The following is a 21,713-nucleotide window of genomic DNA, read 5'->3' on the forward strand; positions in this document are numbered from 1 at the left end:
CAAACCAAACACAGCAGATGCACTCGAATCAAGTGCATTAATTTCGTTCTTCGTCACACAGTATCTTGGTTTAATAAAGGTAAGCCAAGTAGAGTATGATAGCCACGATTTATAAATGGGTTGTAAGCTTCAGATAATCAGTAAGTGTCCACATACAATCAGCTGGCTATGACCATCCAGTCACTAGATTTTTCTTTTATGGACCACACAAAACCCCCTCCCCTCACCGTCCACATTCAATCGTGTTATGCGGATGGCCTTAACTCCGAGCCTCCGACAAACATGAATGAAGTACCATGTCTCCTAGCCATCATTTTAAAACTGGAAGAACTTGACCCGGACATCTTAATTTTTTAGGGACAAGTGTTTACTTCTTCTTCTTCTTCTTCTTCTTTTTAAGCTGAACAGGCAGACATTTTTTAATTTTTTATTTTTGGCTAATTTTGAGACAATTGTCCCTAAACTTTTTATATAATTCTACCTTGCCTTCTCTCTCTCATGCTGGTTAACATGATCAACAACCTATATTGAAGGTGAGGCCTCATCTGATGAATGGTCCACATTAAGGTGGGACGGCATAATGGACCTTAACATCAAAGGTGGGCCCCCTAAGATGGGAAGCCTAAATCAAAGGGGCCAAGCCTAAATCAAAGTGTGGCCCCTTGTGATGGAAGATCCACATCAAGTGAACCCCACCTATGATCCACATCAAATGTGGAACCCACATGATGGATGGTAGACATTGAAGGTGAGCCCACATGATGAATTACCCATATTGAAGGAGGGGCCCACATGATGAATGGTCTACATCAAGGTGGGACCACAAAAAAACATAGTGGGCCTCATATGATAGACGGTCCACAATAAGTTGGCTCCGCCTAATGGGCAATCCACATCCAAGGTTTAGCATGATGGACAGCCCGGGTCCAAAGTGGCCCATCATGATGGGTGATCCACATAGAAGGTACGTCCCCACAATGGATGGTGGAGATCAAATGTGAGCCCCACACGATGGATAACCCACATCAAAGTGTGGCCTTGCATTATGGACAATTCGAATCAAGCAGGCCTCACAGATGGATTACCCACATCAAGGCGAGCCTCGCATACAAGATAGTCCACATCAAAGGTCGGCTTCTAATGATGAATAACTCACATCCAAGGCAGCCCGGTATAATGGAAAACCCAATTTAACCGTGGCGCCCACATGATGGGCACATCAAATGTGAGTTCCATGTGATGGGTGGCAAACATTGAAGGGCGCCACATGAAGGACAATTAACATTGATGGTGGGCCCAATATGATGGATGACTTGCTCACATTCAGTGTCCGACATGATGGACAGCTAACATCTTATGCAGGAGGCATGAAGGAGTTGTTTGAGATGGAGTTGTTGCAATTTAAAAAATGAACGCAGCTATCCCATAAAAGCACTTATTCGAATGTTTTACCACACATGCTTATTTCACTAAACAAGCATTATTATAAAACCAGTCTTAAATCTCTAATTTTTATTAGAGTAGCACTTACTGGATTAGATAAATGTGCCAAATGGGCCCTAAATGAAACTCATAATGCTCAATGCAACACGCCAAGACTCGAAAAGAGTTACAAATTAATAAATTATAAAAATTAAATATTGTGAAAAAAACAAGAAAACAATGGTGTGAGTTCTTAAACTCAGGCTCAAACGCCCTCCGACTGGGGTTGAGTTTTCAAGTCTTGAATGCCTAAACCATGCTCTAAATGGTAACCTGAGTTTCATTCTGGCTACAACCATATAAAGAATCTCAGATAAAGACATATACATAAAAGGGGAGCATGGGACTGCAACAACAACCTAAAAATTCAATCTCAACTATCCAATTATAAATCAGTAAGAGAATATATTGAGCATTCAAGCCTTCCTGGCAAATATGTATTAAAGCACAAACATGACAAACACCAAGAGGAAGAGAATGAGAATGGCGAATATCTTGATTAATAGCCACCTGTTTGAAGAAATTTTGGTCAGATGTTTTAGAAGAGCTCCACGAGCGCCTTCCACATTAACCAATGATTCATCCATGTTATCATCAATCCTGCACACATCCAGGTCAGACATCTTCTAAGATTTTCGGGAGCCTTTGCTCTGGAAAAACAGAAGTGGGTCTGCAAATACAGATAAAATAGCATCCCAGATTGAATCGACCCTCATAAATAAAGTCAGAATTGAATCGAGCCAGGCTGGAACTGAGAGGAGCAACTAGATCGGATCGGCCTGCAGGTAGACTAACATGTCCTTCTTTTGAGATGGTTCGGGCAACGCTAAGTGGGAAGTGACTTGGGCTCGGGCTAAGATTATGACCCATTTAGTCAGGCTTGGGTTAAAACCCTACCCGACCCACACATATAGGTCATCAATGGGTTGGGCCAGATGACCTCACCCAAACTACAACCCGGAACAAAATAGAGGAGAGATGTAAGTGCGTGCATGTGTGTAGCGGCTGTAGCCTAAGTGGCTTAAACTTAAGTTGGGTCTGGTGGGTTGGGCTGGGTCAGTTGATCCCGACCCATCTACAACTAAATGGGTTGGGTCAGGTCAGGTCGGGCTTCATGAATTTTTTAACTGGGTCGGGTTGGATCAAAGGGTAGTGGATTGTAGGTCGAGTTTGGGCAATAGTTCTTGACCCCGACCCATTGCCACCCCTAACACAGCATGCCTCATGCTTGTCCAAGTCCATCTGGTGAGTTAAGGGCCTGGGCTCCAGATCAGCCTGGGCAAATTCTTAAGAAAACAGGACCAAGCCTTGCCAAACCTACTAGCTGAGTACTCATTCTTACAAAGAAGTAAGAAAGGGATCAGCTTGCTTGTCTGTTCTCCAAGTCAAATTCAGACCAAGGTACAGCTCAAATAATCATGAGGCCTGACTGCTCAGCCCTGTACCTGGCCCATCTAATATGCTATATACCAATTGACCCATATGCCAAGTAACGGATGATATTTAGATGACAGGCTCTACCCTTTTCAGGTGACTGAGGTATGTGGGCTGGGTGAGTCCCACCCATGATTACCAAGCAGCTAGAAGGGAAAACAAGCACAGGAGTAGTGGCCATGGTAAAAGCTAGAAAATAAGCTGTTATGTCACTTGAAGCATATAAGAATCATCATACTCCGAAGTGAGAGTGGCACCACAGGTAGAACATCCATGCAAATGCTGCTAAAAGATGTCGAACCTCTAATGCTGATGGCCTTGGTGGGAATTAGTTTATGATAAAACTAGATTCCATCCTAGATGATGCAAAACCATGCACTTGTCCTTCCATGATTTGGTTTCAGAAATGGACCACATTCAACTGATGTTTTCTTGGGTTTCAAAAGGGAAAAGAAACCAATGCAACTTAACTGAAATAATAGAAGTGGATGATAACCTGATAGCCAATTCCCCTTGTTGTGCCACCATCGATGCCAACTGTGTGAAGATCCCTCCAAGCTCAGAGATTGTTGATTCTACATTTTGAAGAGCGACTGACCGGCTCTGCGTATAGTTCTCTTGGCGTGGAGCGACCTGTTGTAACATGGAAACTTCCATATGGTGTGTTGGCGTGCTGTCTACAGCCAATCTCCGTCTGACTTGGCAAAGTTCAACACATGTTGTCATCATTGTATTATAGTATATCCAAATAAAGGTTGTTAGATGGACTAAGATAGTAACACTCACATTACCAAACTAAGACTACTATCTCAACTTCATTCAGATATAAGTAACCACTTGGGCACTATCATTATTAAAGAGATTTCCATGAAACGACAATGGAAGGGAGACTTGGGAGGACAAGATAATAAGCATTGACAAACATTTGGTGAATTCCCCCGAACATTCATGGGACAACATAATATGACTGAGGTATTACAATGTAGGCCTAGAGTTTGTACAGTACATTTAGGATTTCAGTCTGTACCAGTGGAGACCATGGTTAAATGATACAAAGTTGAAATGATGGACCTCATCATGGATATCCCATGCACCAAAAATCCCCAGAATGGAAGATCCCAGCCAGCAATGGAATATTTGGTCTTTTTGTAAGAATCTGAACCATTACTGTATTTTCTTTCTCAACCTTCATTATATAGCCCACCTATTGAAAACTATAGATTCTTCCAACCCATGGATTTTTGGTGCACAGACAACCCCCGGAGGGGACCAACATCATCATGATCATCTAAGCTTTATCCCAATTAATTGAGGTCAGCTACATGAATCATGTTTCGCCATTCCACTCTATCAAGGGCCCATAACTTCGGTTAGACTATAGGTCATCAAGTCTTTTTAATGTAGTAGCACATGCTTGTGATGTCATATTGTTCTAACATGATGGAAGTTATGCCATAAGTTTGACGCCGGCTGCCAACCTGATGCAACCCTCCTGTATCTGGGTTTGTGACTGGCAATAAGAGCACAAAGCTCCCACGAGAACAATGTAATACTCTGTTACATAGGTTGACTACAATCAAGTGTTATCTAATAGTTCATTACGTAGGTTAATTACAATCAACAAGTCATGGTGGGGACCATGAAATCAGCAAATTTGGATGACTGATCCATGGACCACACTAGTACAAACTGAAAGGCCAGTCAGTATTTTACAAATTGTATATTTAACTAAGATTCCCCCCATGTACCATCAGGAATGAAAGAAAAGTAGAACCAACACTACAAAAATGACCGAAATCTATTTCAAACTTGCTGCAGAAGATTTTCTGAAATCAAATTGCATTTCCAAAATTATATGAGAGCTCAGGTCATTGAAGTTATCTTGTCCATCTAGCAAAACTCACTTGACTGTATTTCCACATTTAACTTAGATGCTTTTGGTTGTCCATATGTGCTCTATTCATGTGGGTTCAACCATGCTCTTGCATGCCCAATTCTAAATATCAAAGATGCATCTTCAGGCCCATGCAAGCATATCAACATCTCATGGACAAGATTACAATTAGACCTTCCATGTGAGGGACCAATAGATCAAGAGCGGGAATATTTTAATGAGACCTCTATGCATACCCTATTCAGACCATTGAGCTTGAGTGAAGTATTCGGGGTAATCTAATAGTATAGATTCACAATTCGTACTTGCTTTTCTTTGATCAATGTTTACAATTACAGTTCATGTACTTAAACTATGACATGGCACAAAAACAAAGAAACGGACATACCTTAATATGTTGCTATTTTGAACTCCATTTGAGGGCATTCTGATAATCAATCCAATTAAAAAGATCAGGCTGATGACTTCAACTAAAAAAAATAATCCAAACATTACTGATGGAAGGCCTAAAATCTGGAGAACTGGAAAATAGAACAAGTCAACAGAGTTTTTTCACCAACCCAGGAAAGATGCTAGTAATGGATATGGAAACAGAAGTTCATATCAAATAAATAAACAAGGGAAGTACACTAATGCAGAAGTGCTTACAAGAATAGATCTGAATAAATTAAATTCAAAGAAAAGAAAATATTTGCAATATGAAAAGCCAAGTACCAGATTTTGATGCACAAGATAAACAGAAGGATAATTTTGTGGAATCACTTACACACAAAGCCAGGAGGAGTTGCATTGATGTTTTCTAGCGCATTGCACCTCTAGAGGAAAAATCCCATTACAGGGAAAGGAAAAAAAAAACATCTTCTTTCATAAAATCATAAAATCTAGTTCATATGCAGGAGTTTCCAGGATGTTTTCTAGTGCATTGCACCTCTAGAGGAAAAATCCTATTACAGGCAAAGAAAAAAAAAAAAAAAAAATCTTCTTTAATAAAATCACAGAATCTAATTCATATGCAGGAATTACTAGCCTATTCATAGGTCGAAGCATGTAGTGATGCGGACACCAGACCATTCAAAGTATATCAACGCAAGAGGCGTGCGTTACCCGTGTCAATGTGGTTAGCTGACGGATACGGGTCGGATCTCTAGAGTTTGAAGACCTTACACATGTGTAAGTTACTTAGAGGAGACATTTGGACCATTGGATCGCGAGGATGGTGTGATCGGACCGTTGGATCGTCATGGCCCACCATCATTACACCACCTTCACGGCACTATCATCGGGGCCCATCGGGCATCTTAAATTTACATTTAGTTTATGAACATTTGAATTAATTAAGTTTTGAGACAGTTTATGTATAATTTTGTGCGAATTTCTTTTTTTTGAAACTTTTTTTTAGTAGGGGTATTTTGGTAATTTCATGTAATTACAAATTTATAAGGGTTGCCCTAAACCCATAGCACAGGTGTTATGTTCATGAAAAGAAAAAAAAAAGAGTTTTTTTTGCTTCTGACGACCTCGTCTTCGACTTCCAGTGATTGGAAGAGGGCATGAGGCCCAGGTAAATGATTTCTCATCCTCTACTTCTTTCTCCTTCTCTTTTTTCTCAAGGTACTCTTTTCTTTGACTCTAGTCTCTTCCTTTTCTCCTAAAATCTTTAGATCTAGAAGCCAAATCTTGTTTCTTTTTATCTAAATCATTAGATCTCAAAAGATTTTCATCCCCCAATAAAACCCATCACCCAAATCTAAATTTGAAGAACCACCAATTTTTTTTTCTGAATTTTCCAGATTTCCCAATCTAGGATATTTCTATTTTTCTGGATTAGAAAATCCACTTGGATCGTTAGACGGACCTGTTGCAAGACGAAAGTTCTATCTTTCGCCGGATCCAACTAAATTCAGATTTTAAGATTCAATACTTCGTGTTTGTGATGGATGGCCCTAATCAATGCTAAATTAACCTTATTTCTTTCTTGTGTTTATGATGTATAAGGCAGGCTGATATTTTATTTGTTTGTTAAGATTGCATGAATCTGCCCCTTTCATATACCATGCTCATTTAAGGTTGGATTAGGCCGTCCTACATCAATTTTGGTATCAAAGCTTAGGTTCTTGCATTGGGTCGTCTTAGATCGAGTTATCAAGAGTCTAGATTTTTATTTTATTTTTTTCCTACGGTTTCATGCATCGCATATAGAGTCTAGATCTGAAATTTTCAGATTTGCATTTAAAAAAAAAAAAAAAAAACAAAGGGTCTAGATCTGAATTTTTCCACATTTGCATCATTCTTAAGGTTAGGATCATTGGTGTCCATAGTCTTGTGTCAAAATAATCTCTTAGAATTGTGTTTTAGGAAACCTAAGTTGAGTCTTATTGTGTATGCCCACTCGGACTGGTAGAGGATTTGGTCTACACCCGATTTTCAATATGGAATAGTTGACTGAGATGATGAACACGATCAACCAACGTTTGGCCGCCATTGAGGCACAATCTAGGAACACGAATACCCGTATGGATCAGATAGAAGCATCCCTAAGAGAAATCTCCGACATTGGAGGGGATGAACAGTCTCACGTAGGGGGAGTAGTTGAGGAACGGGTAGGAAATCGTGGTAGAGGTCGTGGAGCACGTGGCCGAGGGGTAGGACGTGGAGGGGCGCGAAATCCGCAGCCCGCTGTCGAGTATCAAGACCGTTATGATGTCGATGAGAGGGTCTTAAAGAGTGTTAAAGTAGATGCTCCTAGTTTTGATGGGCGTCTTGACCTAAAAGCATTCCTTGATTGGTTAGCGGATGTGGACCATTATTTCGAATGGTATGAGATGTCTCAAAACCGACAGGTGCGATTTGCGCGAATGAAACTTGTGGGTCAAGCTAAATTGTTTTGGACAAATACGGAGCGTAGGATCGAGAAATCAGGAGGTGTCCCAGTTGCACGTTAGGTAGAGATGAAGAAATTATTAAAGGAAAAATATCTTCCTTTCTCTTACCCTCAAAAGCTCCTAGATCAATGGCAAGCATTACACTAAGGATCTATGTCAGTTGCAAATTACATCACAAAATTTGAGGAGTATATGATGCGGTGTGATATTCAGGAGGATCCCTTAGTGACGCTGGCGCGTTTCAAGGTGGGTCTTCGCATGGATCTGCAGCGTGAGCTTATGACCCATGCAGTGAGTGACTTGGATCAGGCTTACCAAGTTGTACAGGAGTTAGAGCTTTACCTAAAGTCTCCTGTCACGAGGCGCTTTGAGTCCCGAGACTCTACTGTTAGATCTGGTTTTCAGGGAACCAAACCTAACATTGGAAGTCAGCCTAGGGCGCAGGCTAGTGCACCGCCTAAGCCTAAGGATGATAAGGGCAAAGGTGTCCTTGGTGCCAATCCTGGCAGTGGTAGTCACTTGAGATGTTATGAGTGCGGAGGTACAGGTCATTTCGCATACCAGTGCACGGCAAAGACTCGCGGGAAAGCCTTAGTCATAGACGAGTCAAATGAAAATGCGGATGACATGGGTGATTATGAAGTTGAGGAATATCACCCAGAGATAGGTGCTAGTGATTATGAAGAAGAAGAACCAGAGACTGCACCACTAGCTGTAGTTAGATGTGCTTTAGCGCAGGCCAAAGAGAGTGATGATTAGCGCAGAAGCACAATTTTCTACACGTTTATCAAGAGCGATGACAAAAATTGTAAAGTCATCGTGGATAGTGGTAGTTGCACCAACGTAGTTTTAGCTAGCACAGTAGCTCGTTTGGGTTTGAAGCCCATCCCTCACCCTCAACCCTACTAGGTTTCTTAGGTTGACACGTCTTCTATGCATGTGTCCCAGCAGTGTTTAGTCCCCATCCAAATCGGTTCATATAAAGACATGTTGTGGTGTGATGTTTTACCTATGGATGTAGGTCACATCATTCTAGGGAGGCCGTGGTTATACGATAGAAATGTCACGATTTTTTGTCGCTCGAACGTGTGTACATTCACGCATGAGAGCAAGGAAATCAAGATTATTCCGTTGCCACCCAAGAGCCACACGGACAAGGCTAGGGATGTGAAAACGAGTGAGTCAAGGAAAGATGTGAGGAAATCTATTCCGAAGTGTCTACATATCATAAATGCAAAAAAGTTTGAGAAAGAGACAGAGGATGATTCGACAGTGTACGCCCTAAAGGCTAGGGAAGTTACACCCGAGGTTCATGTAGAGTTACCCCCTGAGGTGACTTTGGTTCTTGAGGAGTACAGTGATGTATTCCTTGAGGATTTAGCGGATGCGCTTCCACCTATGCGGGACATCCAGCATGCCATTGATTTCGTCCCGGGGTCTACTAAACCTTCCTCATTACAGGATGAATCCTGCAGAGCATGCAGAGTTACATAGACAGGCAAATGAGCTTCTGCAAAAAAGTTTCATCCGTGAGAGCATGAGTCCGTGTGCCATACCAGCGCTATTAACGCCAAAGAAAGATGGTACGTGGCGGATGTGTGTGGACAGTTGGGCCATTAATAAGATCACGATCAAGTATCGGTTTCCAATACCGACGCTTGATGATATGTTAGATATGATGGCCAGATCCACCATTTTTTCAAGATAGACCTTAAAAGCTGGTATCACCAGATACGCATACGCCCTGGAGATGAGTGGAAGACAGCCTTCAAGATGAAGGATGGGTTGTACGAGTGGTTGGTCATGCCCTTTGGCTTGACTAATGCACCCAGTACTTTTATGCGTGTGATGACCTAGGTTTTGAGACCCTTTATAGGGAAGTTCTTAGTGGTTTATTTTGATGACATACTCATATATAGTACCACTAAAGAGCTGCATCTCGACCACTTGAGGCAGGTCTGTAGTGTCCTAAGGGCGGAGAGGTTATGTGCGAACCTTAAGAAATGTTCGTTCCTGTCTGATAAGGTTATCTTCTTAGGGTTCATAGTGTTGTCTGTAGAGATGCGAGCAGATCTAGAAAAAGTCAAGGCCATAGTTGACTGGCCTGAACCGTGGAACAAACATGAAATGAGAAGCTTTCATGGCTTAGCCACATTTTATCGTTGATTCATTCGAGGGTTTAGCACTATTATGGCTCCAATTACTGATTGCATTAAAAAGGGAGAGTTCATATGGTCTAAGGCCGCAGCTAAGGCATTCAAAGATATTAAGGGTAAGATGATAGAGGCTCTCATCATGTGTCTTCCAGATTTTTCTCAAGTCTTTGAAGTAGCGTGTGATGCTTCAAGCATAGGTATAGGAGGAGTACTAAGCCAAGAAGGTCATCCAGTTGCCTATTTCAGTGATAAGCTGAATGAGGTAAAACAAAAGTATTTCACTTATGACAAAGAATTTTATGCGGTTGTGCAGTCGCTATGTCATTGGCGTCATTATCTTCTACAGCAAGAATTTGTCTTGTTTTCTGATCACGAGGCTTTGAGGTATTTGAATTCCCAAAAGAAGCTTAACCCAAGGCATGCCAAGTGGGCAGCGTTTCTTCAGGAATATTCATTTGTCCTGAAACATAAAGCCGGGATCGAGAACAAACCAGCCGATGCCCTTAGTAGGAGAGTGACATTGCTCAACTCCTTGAGTGTAGAAGTTGTCGGGTTTGAGCAATTGAAAGATGAGTATCCCATATGTCCAGATTTTGGGGGAACATACGTGTCACTCTTAGGTGCCCAGCATAGTTCGGGTGAGTTCGTGCTGAAAGATGGTTTCCTTTTCAAAGGAGACCGACTTTGTATTCCCCGCACTTCCCTCCGGGATTTCCTTGTTTGGGAGCTTCATGCTGGAGGTATTGCTGGCCATTTTGGTCGAGATAAGACCATTGCCCTAGTGGAGGATCGATTTTATTGGCCAAGTCTCAAGCGAGACGTAGCCAAAATTTTAGGGCAATGTCGAACATGTCAACTGGCAAAACAGAAGAAGCAGAATACTGGATTGTACACGCCATTGCCAGTGCCACACGCACCGTGGCAAGACATCAGTATGGATTTCGTGCTTGGACTTCCCAAGACAATTAAAAAGCACGATTCCATTTTTGTGGTCGTGGACCGTTTCTCAAAAATGGCCCACTTTCTCCCTTGTTCTAAAACCTCAGATGCGTCCAACATAGCTAAGATCTTCTTTGAGGGGGTGGTTCGATTACATGGTTTGCCTAAGACCATAGTGTCTGACAGGGATGTCCGGTTTACTAGTTATTTTTGGAAGACATTATGGCATATGATGGGTACGAGACTCCAGTTCTCGTCTGCCTACCATCCTCAAACTGATGGCCAAACTGAGGTTGTGAATCGAAGTCTCGGAAATCTACTACGATGTTTGGTGGGTGAACATATTAAAACTTGGAATTTAGTCTTGCCAATCGCTGAGTTTACATATAACAATTTAGTTAATAAGTCTATGGGTATGAGTCCATTCGAGATTGTTAGTGGTTATAAACCTAGACTACCCATAGATATGTTACCTATGTCAGTCACTTAGATGACCTCAGAGTCAGCCGATGCATTTTCCCATTATATTCATGAGTTGCATGCAGAGATTAGGAGGCAGATAAATGCTAGTAATGAACAATATAAAATTTTAGCTGACTTACATCGTAGAATTCAAGAATTTAATGAAGGTGATTATATAGTGGTTAGAATAAGGTCAGAACGGTTCCCACAAGGTACCATTAAGAAGTTACACGCACGCAGTGCTGGACCATTTAAAATTTTGAAAAATATTGGGTCCAATGCGTATATGATAGATCTTCCACCTCGCATGGGGATTAGTTCAACATTCAATGTGGAGGATCTAATGTCTTATTCAAGTCATCCCATAGACCCTAATTTTGTTCCAAACCATTGACCAATTTCTAAATTTTCTTCCCAACCTACACCACCTATGCCTACTATACCTAAGATAAGAGAAGAAATTGAAGGAATTATGGATGAGCAAATTGTTTCTACTCGAGACGGTAGATTTCAGAGGTACTTAGTGGAGTGGAAGAATATACCATCATCCGACTGTACACGGTTGACAGAAGCAGAGATGCAGCGACTAGATCCAGATTTGTTAGAAAAGCACAAGAGTTTTATCTCGCTGGAGTCGAGATCTTCTCAGCCGAGGGGAGTTGATGAGGACACTAGGTCATTCAAAGTATATCAACGCAGGAGGCGTATGTTACCCGTGTTAATGTGGTTAGATGACGAATACGGGTCGGATCTCTAGAGGTTGAAGACCTTACACATGTGTAAGTTGCTTAGAGGAGACATTTGGACCATTGGATCGTGAGGATGGTGTGATCGGACCGTTGGATCATTACAACCCACCTTCCTTACACCACCTTTACGGCACTATCATCGGAGCTCATCGGGCATCTTAAATTTACATTTAGTTTATGAACATTTGAATTAATTAAGTTTTGAGACAGTTTATGCATAATTTTGTGCGAATTTCTTTTTTTTGAAACTTTTTTTAGTAGTGGTATTTTGGTAATTTCATGTAATTATGAATTTATAAGGGTTGCCCTAAACATATAGCATGGATTTTGTGTTCATGAAAAAAAAACAGAGAGCTTTTTTGCTTCTGACGATCTCGTCTTCGACTTCCAGTGATTGGAAGAGGGCGTGAGGCCCAGATAAACGATTTCTCATCCTCTACTTCTTTCTCCTTCTCTCTTTTCTCAAGGTACTCTTTTCTTTAACCCCAGTCTCTTCCTTTTCTCCTAGAATCTTTAGATCTAGAAGCCAAATCTTGTTTCTTTTTATCTAGATTATTAGATCTCAAAAGATTTTCATCCCCCATAAAACCCATCACCCAAATCTAAATTTGAAGAACCACCATTTTTATTTTTATTTTTCTAAATTTTCCAGATTTCCCAATCTAAGAAATTCCTATTTTTCTAGATTAGAAAATCCACTTGGATCATTAGACGGACCTATTGCAAGACGAAAGTTCTATCTTTTGCCGGATCCAACTAAATTCAGATTTTAAGATTCAATACTTTGTGTTTGTGATGGATGGCCCTAATCAATGCTAAATTAACCTTATTTCTTTCTTGTGTTTATGATGTATAAGGCAGGCTGATATTTTATTTGTTTGTTAAGATTGCATGAATCTGCCCCTTTCATATACCATGCTCATTTAAGGTTGGATTAGGCTGTCCTACATCATGTAGGCTTCCAAGTGAGACTTGAACCATTCCTAATTGGTGAAAACACCTCATTGTAAACACTCTAATCATATCCAAGTACTAATAACATACAGTTTTCTTGAAGAAAATAGAAAACCAATTGATATTTGATACTAAGACTCCAAACTAAACTAGGACTCAATAAAGGCCCTGCTCATATCACTATAGCAGCCTGTAGAGTTATTGTAGTACATAACTGTATCAGTGCTGCAGAACACTACTGTATCTGCACCATAGCACACTGTGAAAGGCCTATCCCTGCAGTTGCAACAGGGCACTTAGCCAATGTCCTTCATGCCCAAATTATGTTAGAATGGATATATCAAACTGATAAATAGTTAGTATTTAAACTGGCCAAAGTTGACATCATTAAGTTCAAAAGCATTAGAACAGGCACCAAAATGCCCATCCTAAAGGCCTTTAGCCCTATTTTCAAACTTGAACTCTAAATAAAGGAACTTTGATGCCTATTCTTGAGATGTATAGCACTCTTTTCAGGTTAAAATTATTAAAAAGGGCACTTGGAAGCCTATAATTAAGGTAATTGGCCTCTTTTCAGGATAAAACTCTATGACAAGGCGCCAAAATGACTATCCTAAAGGTATTTAGCCCTATTTTCAAAGTGAAGCGGTAGGTTAAGACGTTTAGACACCAATCCTTGAGAGTGTATCCTACTTTTCATGTTCAATTCAGGATAACACCAAAATGCTATCCTCAAGGCATTTATTCCTCTTTTTATGTAAAAAATAATAATATAGGAAATGGGACCTAAGTGCCCATCCTAAAGACATTTAGTTGTATTTCCAAGTTGAAACTGTAGGTAAATGCACCAAGACGCTTGTACTCGAGGCGTGCGGCCTTCTTTTTGAAATTGTGGTCCAAGTTCAATTACCACTACGATAGGAGCTAGAAACTATGGCTAAGTCCTAGAGGGGAGGTGAATAGGACCCTTTTCAATTTTCAATTTAAACTACTCTAAGTCACTAACACAAATTTGAAGTGCCTACAATGAATAGACTAATCGAGATACACAAACATGCTCAAGTATATATAGGCCAAGAGGATAGCATTCTTGGGGGCAATGAACCAAACATGTAAGCTCCATTTTTATCTAAGCATTCATAAAATTCAACTCATAAGTACAAGCATATACAAAATTCATTCAACTCATAGCACACGATATATAGTGGTTTGTCTACTCCACTCTCAGTTTCCACACTCAAACTCAAGTGTGCCGAATTCAATATCACTTATGGTTTTAAAACAGGTTCACCATAAACCTTTACATCCTAGACAAGGATCTATACGTATACACTTGCCAATGGCCGACACAAGGTCTTTCGGAGTTTGGATCTCAAACTCCTTACTAGTCCTACACAAGAACTAGCTATGTTTACTCCCGCCGGAGGCCCCCACAAAGGCTTACAATGTGAGTTTAGGTTACAAACTCTGAACCCAAATCTCCATAAGAAATGGTTCAATATTTTGGACTCGAACACTAAGACTTACCTAGTTGGATGAGCCCCACGGTAGCACAATGACGGGATGCCTCTTCTTGCATGAATCGGCTCCTCTTCAGCTCCCACAAACAATACCTTGCTTGAATCTTCCAATGTGATGCCAAGGTTAGGGAGAAGGGGTTGGAGAATCTTTCTACAAGGTGGGGCTTTTGTAGGGTAAGAAGGGGATTCAACTAGGCTTGCATTAATCAAGTCAGGGCCATTAATGAGTGCTAGAGATCATCATTCAATCCGAGCTTTGAATGCTCATTAATGATCTTAAATCATAATGACTGAAGAATGATATCCTTGGGAATGAGGCTATGGATGGATGATATGAAGGAGGAAACGCCTAGCCAATGCTCTATTCGATTCCCATCAAGTTGCAAGGAAACCCTGGCAAAGGGTTAAATAAGTTCAGTTTGCAACAGTCAAACAACGGGTAGAAAATGGCATATGTGATAGGATTGAGGGGTCCGTCGATAGGATCGAGAAAATCAAAGATTTAACAGTTTACACGCTGGACTGTTTTCTGTCCATGTTTGATCCTATCAAATGGCCTCGATGGTATCAAGAAAATAAGAATTATACTAGTTTACTTGTTAGACTGTTTTTGCCCATTTTTCGATTCTATCGAGGGGGGGTCTTCGATCCTATCGAGTCCCATCGATAGACTGTAGATAGGATCGAGATCCACTCAATCTGAGCTGATTTCATGATCCATCTTTCCAGGCTCTTTTCTCATATTTTCGCCGAGTCCAATCTGATCAAATGGATGCCTACTCTAGGCAATAAGGGCTTAAGGTATTCCTATCAAGGTGGGACCTTCTGGAGGATGGTGTTTTGGGTTCTAAGAGTGTCATGATTACCAAGGCATGTGCTTCATGTACTTGAATCTTCAAGTCTTTGATTGCCGTAGGTCTTCAATTCTTCAAGTCTTTTAGCTTCCATAGGGCTCGTCAGACTTGGCAGCACCATACACACACCAATTGACAAATAATTGCACTTACACTTTTCATATTAAGACTCTAGGAAAGTACCTAAATGCCTATCCTAAAGGCATTTAGATCTATTTTGAAAATGAAATATTAGGAAAAGGCATCTAAACACATATCCTTAAGATATGCAGACTTCTTTTTAGATGCAAAATGCTTATCCTTAAAGCATTTAACCCTCTTTCCTTGTTAAAACCAGTATATAATGAAACTGGAAAGTCAGTGTCAATGAAAAGCCTTGATGAGCAATGCCAATAAAAAAAAAGCATTTGGAATTTATGCTATTCAATGTCGAGCAAAAAATTCAAGTGTAATGCTTCACTTGTTAGATACTATTTCACACATATTTTAGATTCAAGAAAATAAGTGATAATTCTATGTGACACCATGTAATGAGAACTGTCTAGCTTTTCTGCACTATAAAACCAGCTTTCTACCCTAGTATTCTTTAGAAGCTTATTGCTAATAATATCCAAGGAATGGGTAATGGTAACAAACGAATATCGCACATGAATGAGAACTGCATGGTATATGCCATTCATCAGCAAACATTTTACTGGATCCTCCATTTATAAGCTCCATTCTCATGGATTGAGACTTGAGAAATATACCAAATGTCACAAGGAGAAAGAGAGCGGAGTGGTCTGCATAATAGAATATGCAACAAAAGAAACTTACACTGAGGGTGGAAAATTGCCAGATGCATTAACTGTATTTGACCACGGAGGTGGTTCAGTAACAGCCTCTGATTGATGCAGAAAGGTGTTCTCTCTTGATGTGTTTGTGGAGAAGATCTGTCTCCTGTTTTCATGAGCCTTGAGGTTCTGCAGAAAGGGTATTTTAAAAAAAATGAAAAATAGAAATAAAGAAATCTATATGCAGTACTGAACCAGCATTCAGTATTCCAGAAAGGATTTGTAACCTCTGTCCTTGTAGTCAACACATCCTTAAACTGTTTTGTAGTTCCCATAAGTTTGTTCTTTAAATCATCACAAATAGTTGTTGCATGAACGACCCTATCCTTGGAACAGTTCCCATCAGCTACTTCAAGGTTTTGAAGGGTTTGCATATCTGAAACTGCTGCATTAAGTGCCGTAATGTCATTTTTTATCAAGGCAGTAAGTTCCTGTATTTCCATGACAGGATCATCGAACATAGATGACCTTTTCGCCACTGCAAAGTTGATGTTAACAAAGAGAAAGAAAAAGAAAGAATGAGAAAAGATGAAGAACCAGAATAAAACAGAAAAGAAAAATAAAACTTAATTCCTTCCAAGTCAGCACCAATATGAATACCATATTATACTGGCAGGATGAGCTTTCATCTTTCTAAGATGAAGCGCCCAATAAAGAAAAATGCAGAAAAAGAAGAAGAAGAAGAAGAAGAAGAAAAGAATTGCCTGCAGCTCCATCCAACATTATGTTGGAAATTACATTAACAAATGCAATTTTCTTAGGTACCACAAAACATCTCACCCTAATTAAAGGACATTTCTTCAGGGCCAGCAATATGACTAGGTGGGACCCATCGTTCAGCAATCCAGATCACTCATCAGGTGTTCCCACTGTGGATGGGTGATGGACTGAAAATATCCTCCATTGAACAATCCTAGTCATCTAAGCAGTACACCTTTCCCCACTGCATACAGACCCTTAGTTATATTTTCTTTCAATTCTTGTGCCGGTTATCAGATTGCTAGGATAGATAGTGATGTTCTTTACAGCAATATCGGCCCCAGGAATGGTATAAATTGCAGGAAGGTGGGCGCCACTTCAACAAAATGAAGTTCCAGATGAAAAAGCCAGTGATGGGGCTGAGCTTAGCATCACATATGTGAGGTGCACTCCAGTAATACCAGTACTACTGCAAGCTTACGGTGGTAGCCGGTAGATGTGGAGTCTACGTGGTGTATGTTTCACATCCAACACGTCCATCAGATGCGTCCACTGAGGTCACCCCCAGATCCCGAAAATCAGCCCAAAAGGAAACTCAGGTGGGCCACAAAACAGGGGAGAAGGAGAGGGAGCATAACGTGAGGCAGTGCATCAAGTGAATGGTTTGGATGTCGTCAATACATCATGTGGGGTTCCACTTCTGCCCGACACCATGGAGGACACCCATACATATATTCAAACATTCGGTACTTCATACAGATTTAGACTATCGAAATTCTGAAAAGAAAGAAAAAATTCAGAGGATCATGAATTTGGGAAATCTATGGAAAAACAAACCCTAAAAGAATCGATAGAGAGAAATACATTTCGCAAGCCTGGAAATCTTTTGACATGTCTCGTGAATTCCTAATCCGATTCTCGACGCCTTCTTGTTGAACTCGGATCGAGCGAATGCCTCTGATGCCGTCGACATCTCCCGATCACTTCCCGGCCCGATTCTGGCATCGATCCCTTCTACTTTCTTCAATCTTTCTGATAGAGAACGAAATTCCGATGTCCGATCCCGATACGAAGAGACGCTGGAGGAAGACATTGAAAGAGAAGAAATGGAGGGGAAAAAACCGTAGAAATCTGTGTCTGAGAGAGCGAAATGAGACTTGGGAAGGAGAGAAACGATCTTTTCGAATTTGGTGGGATTTCGCGATTGAGCTGTTTCGTTGAAATGACCGACGATGCCCTTCGGTTCGCGGGAATGGGTTGGTTTAGTGGGGGGGCGTTTGGTCACTGAGAAATCAAAGGGAGTTTACCGTTTCACCCAGCACACGATAGGCTGTCAGCGCGTCGGGTTCGGGTCGCGTCCTGAAGCACCGGTACTGGTAAGGGCGCGGATCGGGTGTGACCGGAGTAACAGCTTACCGGCTGAGTCTGGTTGAGTCCCTGACCGTGGGGCCCACATAGATATATATGCTATATATCCACACCGTCCATCCATTTTTTCACCTCATTTTAGTGTATGGTTCCAAAAATGAAATATATAAAAATCTCAGGTGGACTAATCCGCAGGAAACAGTGGTAAATGACCGTTAAAAACTTTTTGTGGATCACAAAAGCTTTGGATCAAGCTTCCTTCATCCAGTTCTCTATGACCTTATCAACGATCTGGAAGGAAAATAAGAACTTCGGTGGCCCCTAGGAAGGTTTCAATGGTGAGTGTCATTATCCCCACTGTTTCTTGTGGTGTGGTCCCGCTTAGGTTTTGGTCCTATGTCCTAAATTGAACTGCTAAGACGGATTGGACGGCGTGGATATAAAACACATACATCACTATGGACCCCACCGTGCACCACCTAGCTGGGCGGTGTTGGGTCACCACCCATTCTACTCTCCTTTTTTTCGGACGCGGATTGGCCAGTCCCCCCACCAGTAGCTCCTGGGCTGGTGCTCATAGCTGGCTCCTTACCCACCCTAACGCATGAATCGAAGCCCAGCCTAATCTATACTTGGTAAGGAGCAAGGAGTCTACAAGCACTGGGGATGCATGGTTCGACTTCACATTCATATTCGACGAATAATGGAGGGCTCAGCCGAACATAGATTACAATCTATTTAGAGACTACATTCATTGTTAGACTTGAATATGTTTGAAAACTAGCCCACCCTTTTGGTGACGAAAAGCCAACTTTTCAAAGTTTTTTTATTGGTGCAATTCCATGAGCAGAGGATCTACTAAGAATGTCTTGAAAGCTAAAAATTCAAGTGCATCAGACTCTTGAAATAGCTACCAAGTCCAGCAAGTTTTTGATGGGCCTGTTTGAATGACTTTTGGTTGGCAAAAGGGGCACGACGTGTTTCCACCCAAATCAGCAGCTATACTGCATTGATTCTTTGGAAATAATCACCATCAGTACTGTCTTCATCATAATCATAGCCTTTTCCCAGCGGGTCGGAGTTGCTGTGAAAATTTATAATGTGCGTACAAATATAGAAGTAGAAAAATTGGAGAACCGTAGGGAGAACTCCAAAGCTTGTTGTATCCTCTAACCAAGTTCCACATTGTAACACTAACAAATTGAGGTTCGGAATGTTTCATTTTACCCTCCATCATTGTTGATTTGTGTTAACATGATTTGAAAACTAGTTTTCCCTTGTCGACACAGACAATGTATGCATGTCAGTTGAGCTGCTAGTGAATCTCCCTTCTAGTGGGGCAACCTGGGCTTGACTCCCACTGATGTACTAGTTTTAGTGCTCCCTGAACTAATCATGAAATCCAGGTTGAATGAAAGGAAAAAAAAAAAAAACTGCCTGGAAAGATTAGGTTGGGTTTGATATGGTATTGATGGTAATTACACAAGCCTATAAGAAGCCCGGTAGGCTTCTTAGCAGCAGATTTTTCCATGATAACTAGTTCAGGTATGTAGACTTGCAGCTAGGCTATCAACAGGGATGCAGATTGCGTACTGAGTTACTCAGTGAGCCCACCGTTATGTCTTCTTGACTTATCATGAAGTATGTAACATACAAGGGTGACTCTTTGTGCATGCATGTACACCTCGCAGATTTTTTTTAAAGGCTTTTGCAAGCTTGAAATTTTAAATGCTCAAAGAGGACTGCTGTGATAAGAGCATCTGATGATTTTTGGCCGAGAGTCCCAGCGTCACATACAATCTATATTGCATCTGTTGCCTACAACACCTTTTTCCTTGGAGAATTCATGCAGCCTGATTGGGATATGTTTCATGTAAGCTACCATAATCCTGTTTCCTGATAGCTTTATCTTTCAACATTTACTGAGTTTTTGGGAATCATGATTGGTTATTTGGTGATTGATGTCATTCCTTAGAGCGTTCACCCGATGGCTGAATACCATGGAGCAGCTCGTGCGGTCGGAGGAATTTTGCATAAAGCTATGGTAACTCTTTTACAGCTCATGATTAGTTTTCTATAAAGCGGAAATTTTGCATAAAGCTATGGTAACTTTATTTGCAATGTTTCCAGTTTATGATGTAGTAAGACGAGACACATTTACAAATCTTGCGGATATAAGGGCTAAGGAAATCGATCTCTACTCAACTAATCAAGATTGCATCAAGATGCTTGATGGAAACAAAGTTGATAAGGTAATTCCTACAAAGGTTTACAACAACTATACCTCCATTCTCAGAGGACTTTTCAATGCAGGGTGGCCTCAGAACTTCTATGCTGTAAACGTGGTTTAAGTGCACTTCCAATTACAGCCTTATTCTTTTGAATTATATATCATAAGATTTCCACAGTTGAAATACAAGATATGCATCTTGATGTTTAATTTTGCAGGAAAGTGGAAGGGTTGTCACGAAGAAAGAGGGAATTGATTTTGCTCGGGAGTATGGATGTCTTTTCCTTGAATGTTGTGCAAAAACTCGAATTAATGTATAACAATGTTTTAAAGAGCTTGTTTTAAAGGTGCATGCTCTGTCAACATTTATTTTTATTTTATTTCAGGATGATCATGTGGACATGGAAAAAGTTGTCCTTGGCATTTGTGATGGAAGAGTGGTCTGACGGATCGATTTCTGTCAGAAAAACCGCATAAAACAGATAGTCCACTCGTTTCAACTCATAGTAGAAACCGAGTAGAAATGAGTGGAGTCTGTTATTTCAGGCCGTTCAGCAAGAAATAGAGAGCCTAGTACTTGGCTTGTCATTACTGCAGCATATATATCAGTTTTATTTATTCAATCAATCAATCATGTTCTTCTTTCTTGCAGTGAATTTTGGGTTAGACTGATTTTTAAGATCCAGGTGAAAATATGGTGACACATCTAATGGATGAGTGGACTGGATGAAATTCTCCACCATGCAGCTATATGCTTAACTATTTTTGTTAGTTCCTTACTTAAATTCTCGTATGTATGTGTGGAAGCTGCTTTAGTGCTGGATTCTTTTTTTTCTTGTTTGATATACATGATGGAAATATATTGGTAGGATCATCCAATCAGTCCTACCAAAAAAAAAAGTGTGATTTTGCATTGTGGGAATGAAAAGTTGGTGGTCCACATCAGTTGATTTGTATGTCCAGAGGTTTCTAAAAGCTAGCATGGCATAGGGAGCTTCCCTACCCCTCTTGCATAAAAGATCCATCATCATAGTATGTAGAATGTACATGCCTGCTTGCATAATGCTACCACCAGTATGATTTTCTTGAACCGTAAACTCCAGGATGCAGGAAATTGTCTTCTCCAAAGGGAGAATTTTCATCTTCACTCCCTGTCCAAGGCTCCTGTTGGCAAAAAGAAATTTGATTTGTTTTGTATACTTCCTTATCCAATCATTTTCATGATGGATTTCATTTTTTTAATTCCGGCACTTTTCG

General features: G+C 40.7%; 1 protein-coding gene and 1 long non-coding RNA gene across 4 annotated transcripts; one reads left to right on the forward strand and one right to left on the reverse strand.

Moving 5' to 3' along the window:
* Positions 1 to 1,668: 1,668 nt before the first annotated feature.
* Positions 1,669 to 18,105, reverse strand: LOC131252597 (syntaxin-31). The gene is made up of 6 exons (XM_058253216.1): positions 17,723 to 18,105; positions 16,387 to 16,637; positions 16,143 to 16,288; positions 5,199 to 5,237; positions 3,413 to 3,610; positions 1,669 to 2,082 (listed from the first exon to the last, which is right to left on the reverse strand). Exons 1-6 carry the CDS (start codon positions 17,949 to 17,951, stop codon positions 1,923 to 1,925), a joined length of 1,023 nt encoding a protein of 340 aa, XP_058109199.1. The 5' UTR covers positions 17,952 to 18,105; the 3' UTR covers positions 1,669 to 1,922.
* Positions 18,106 to 19,694: 1,589 nt separating this feature from the next.
* On the forward strand, positions 19,695 to 20,998 carry LOC131253833 (uncharacterized). 3 transcript variants are annotated; one of them, XR_009175300.1, is made up of 4 exons: positions 19,702 to 20,099; positions 20,202 to 20,270; positions 20,357 to 20,562; positions 20,675 to 20,998. It is a non-coding gene; the product is annotated as an uncharacterized LOC131253833 (long non-coding RNA). The 3 variants fall into 3 exon arrangements; XR_009175298.1 differs by having other exon boundaries at positions 19,695 to 20,099; positions 20,202 to 20,562; XR_009175299.1 differs by having other exon boundaries at positions 19,700 to 20,099; positions 20,202 to 20,478.
* Positions 20,999 to 21,713: the final 715 nt, after the last annotated feature.

Source organism: Magnolia sinica, chromosome 8 (genome assembly GCF_029962835.1).
Source record: "Magnolia sinica isolate HGM2019 chromosome 8, MsV1, whole genome shotgun sequence".
NCBI lineage: Eukaryota > Viridiplantae > Streptophyta > Magnoliopsida > Magnoliales > Magnoliaceae > Magnolia > Magnolia sinica.

Bases quoted from the DNA above. Each gene is read 5' to 3' on its own strand.
- LOC131252597 (XM_058253216.1), bottom strand. From the start codon at position 17,951: ATGTCTTCCTCCAGCGTCTCTTCGTATCGGGATCGGACATCGGAATTT. The intron at 3,611-5,198 runs GTATGTCCGTTT...TTGCCAAGTCAG, and splicing joins CAAAATAGCAACATATTAAG to ACGGAGATTGGCTGTAGACA. The intron at 2,083-3,412 runs GTTATCATCCAC...GGATGTGTGCAG, and splicing joins CAAGGGGAATTGGCTATCAG to GATTGATGATAACATGGATG.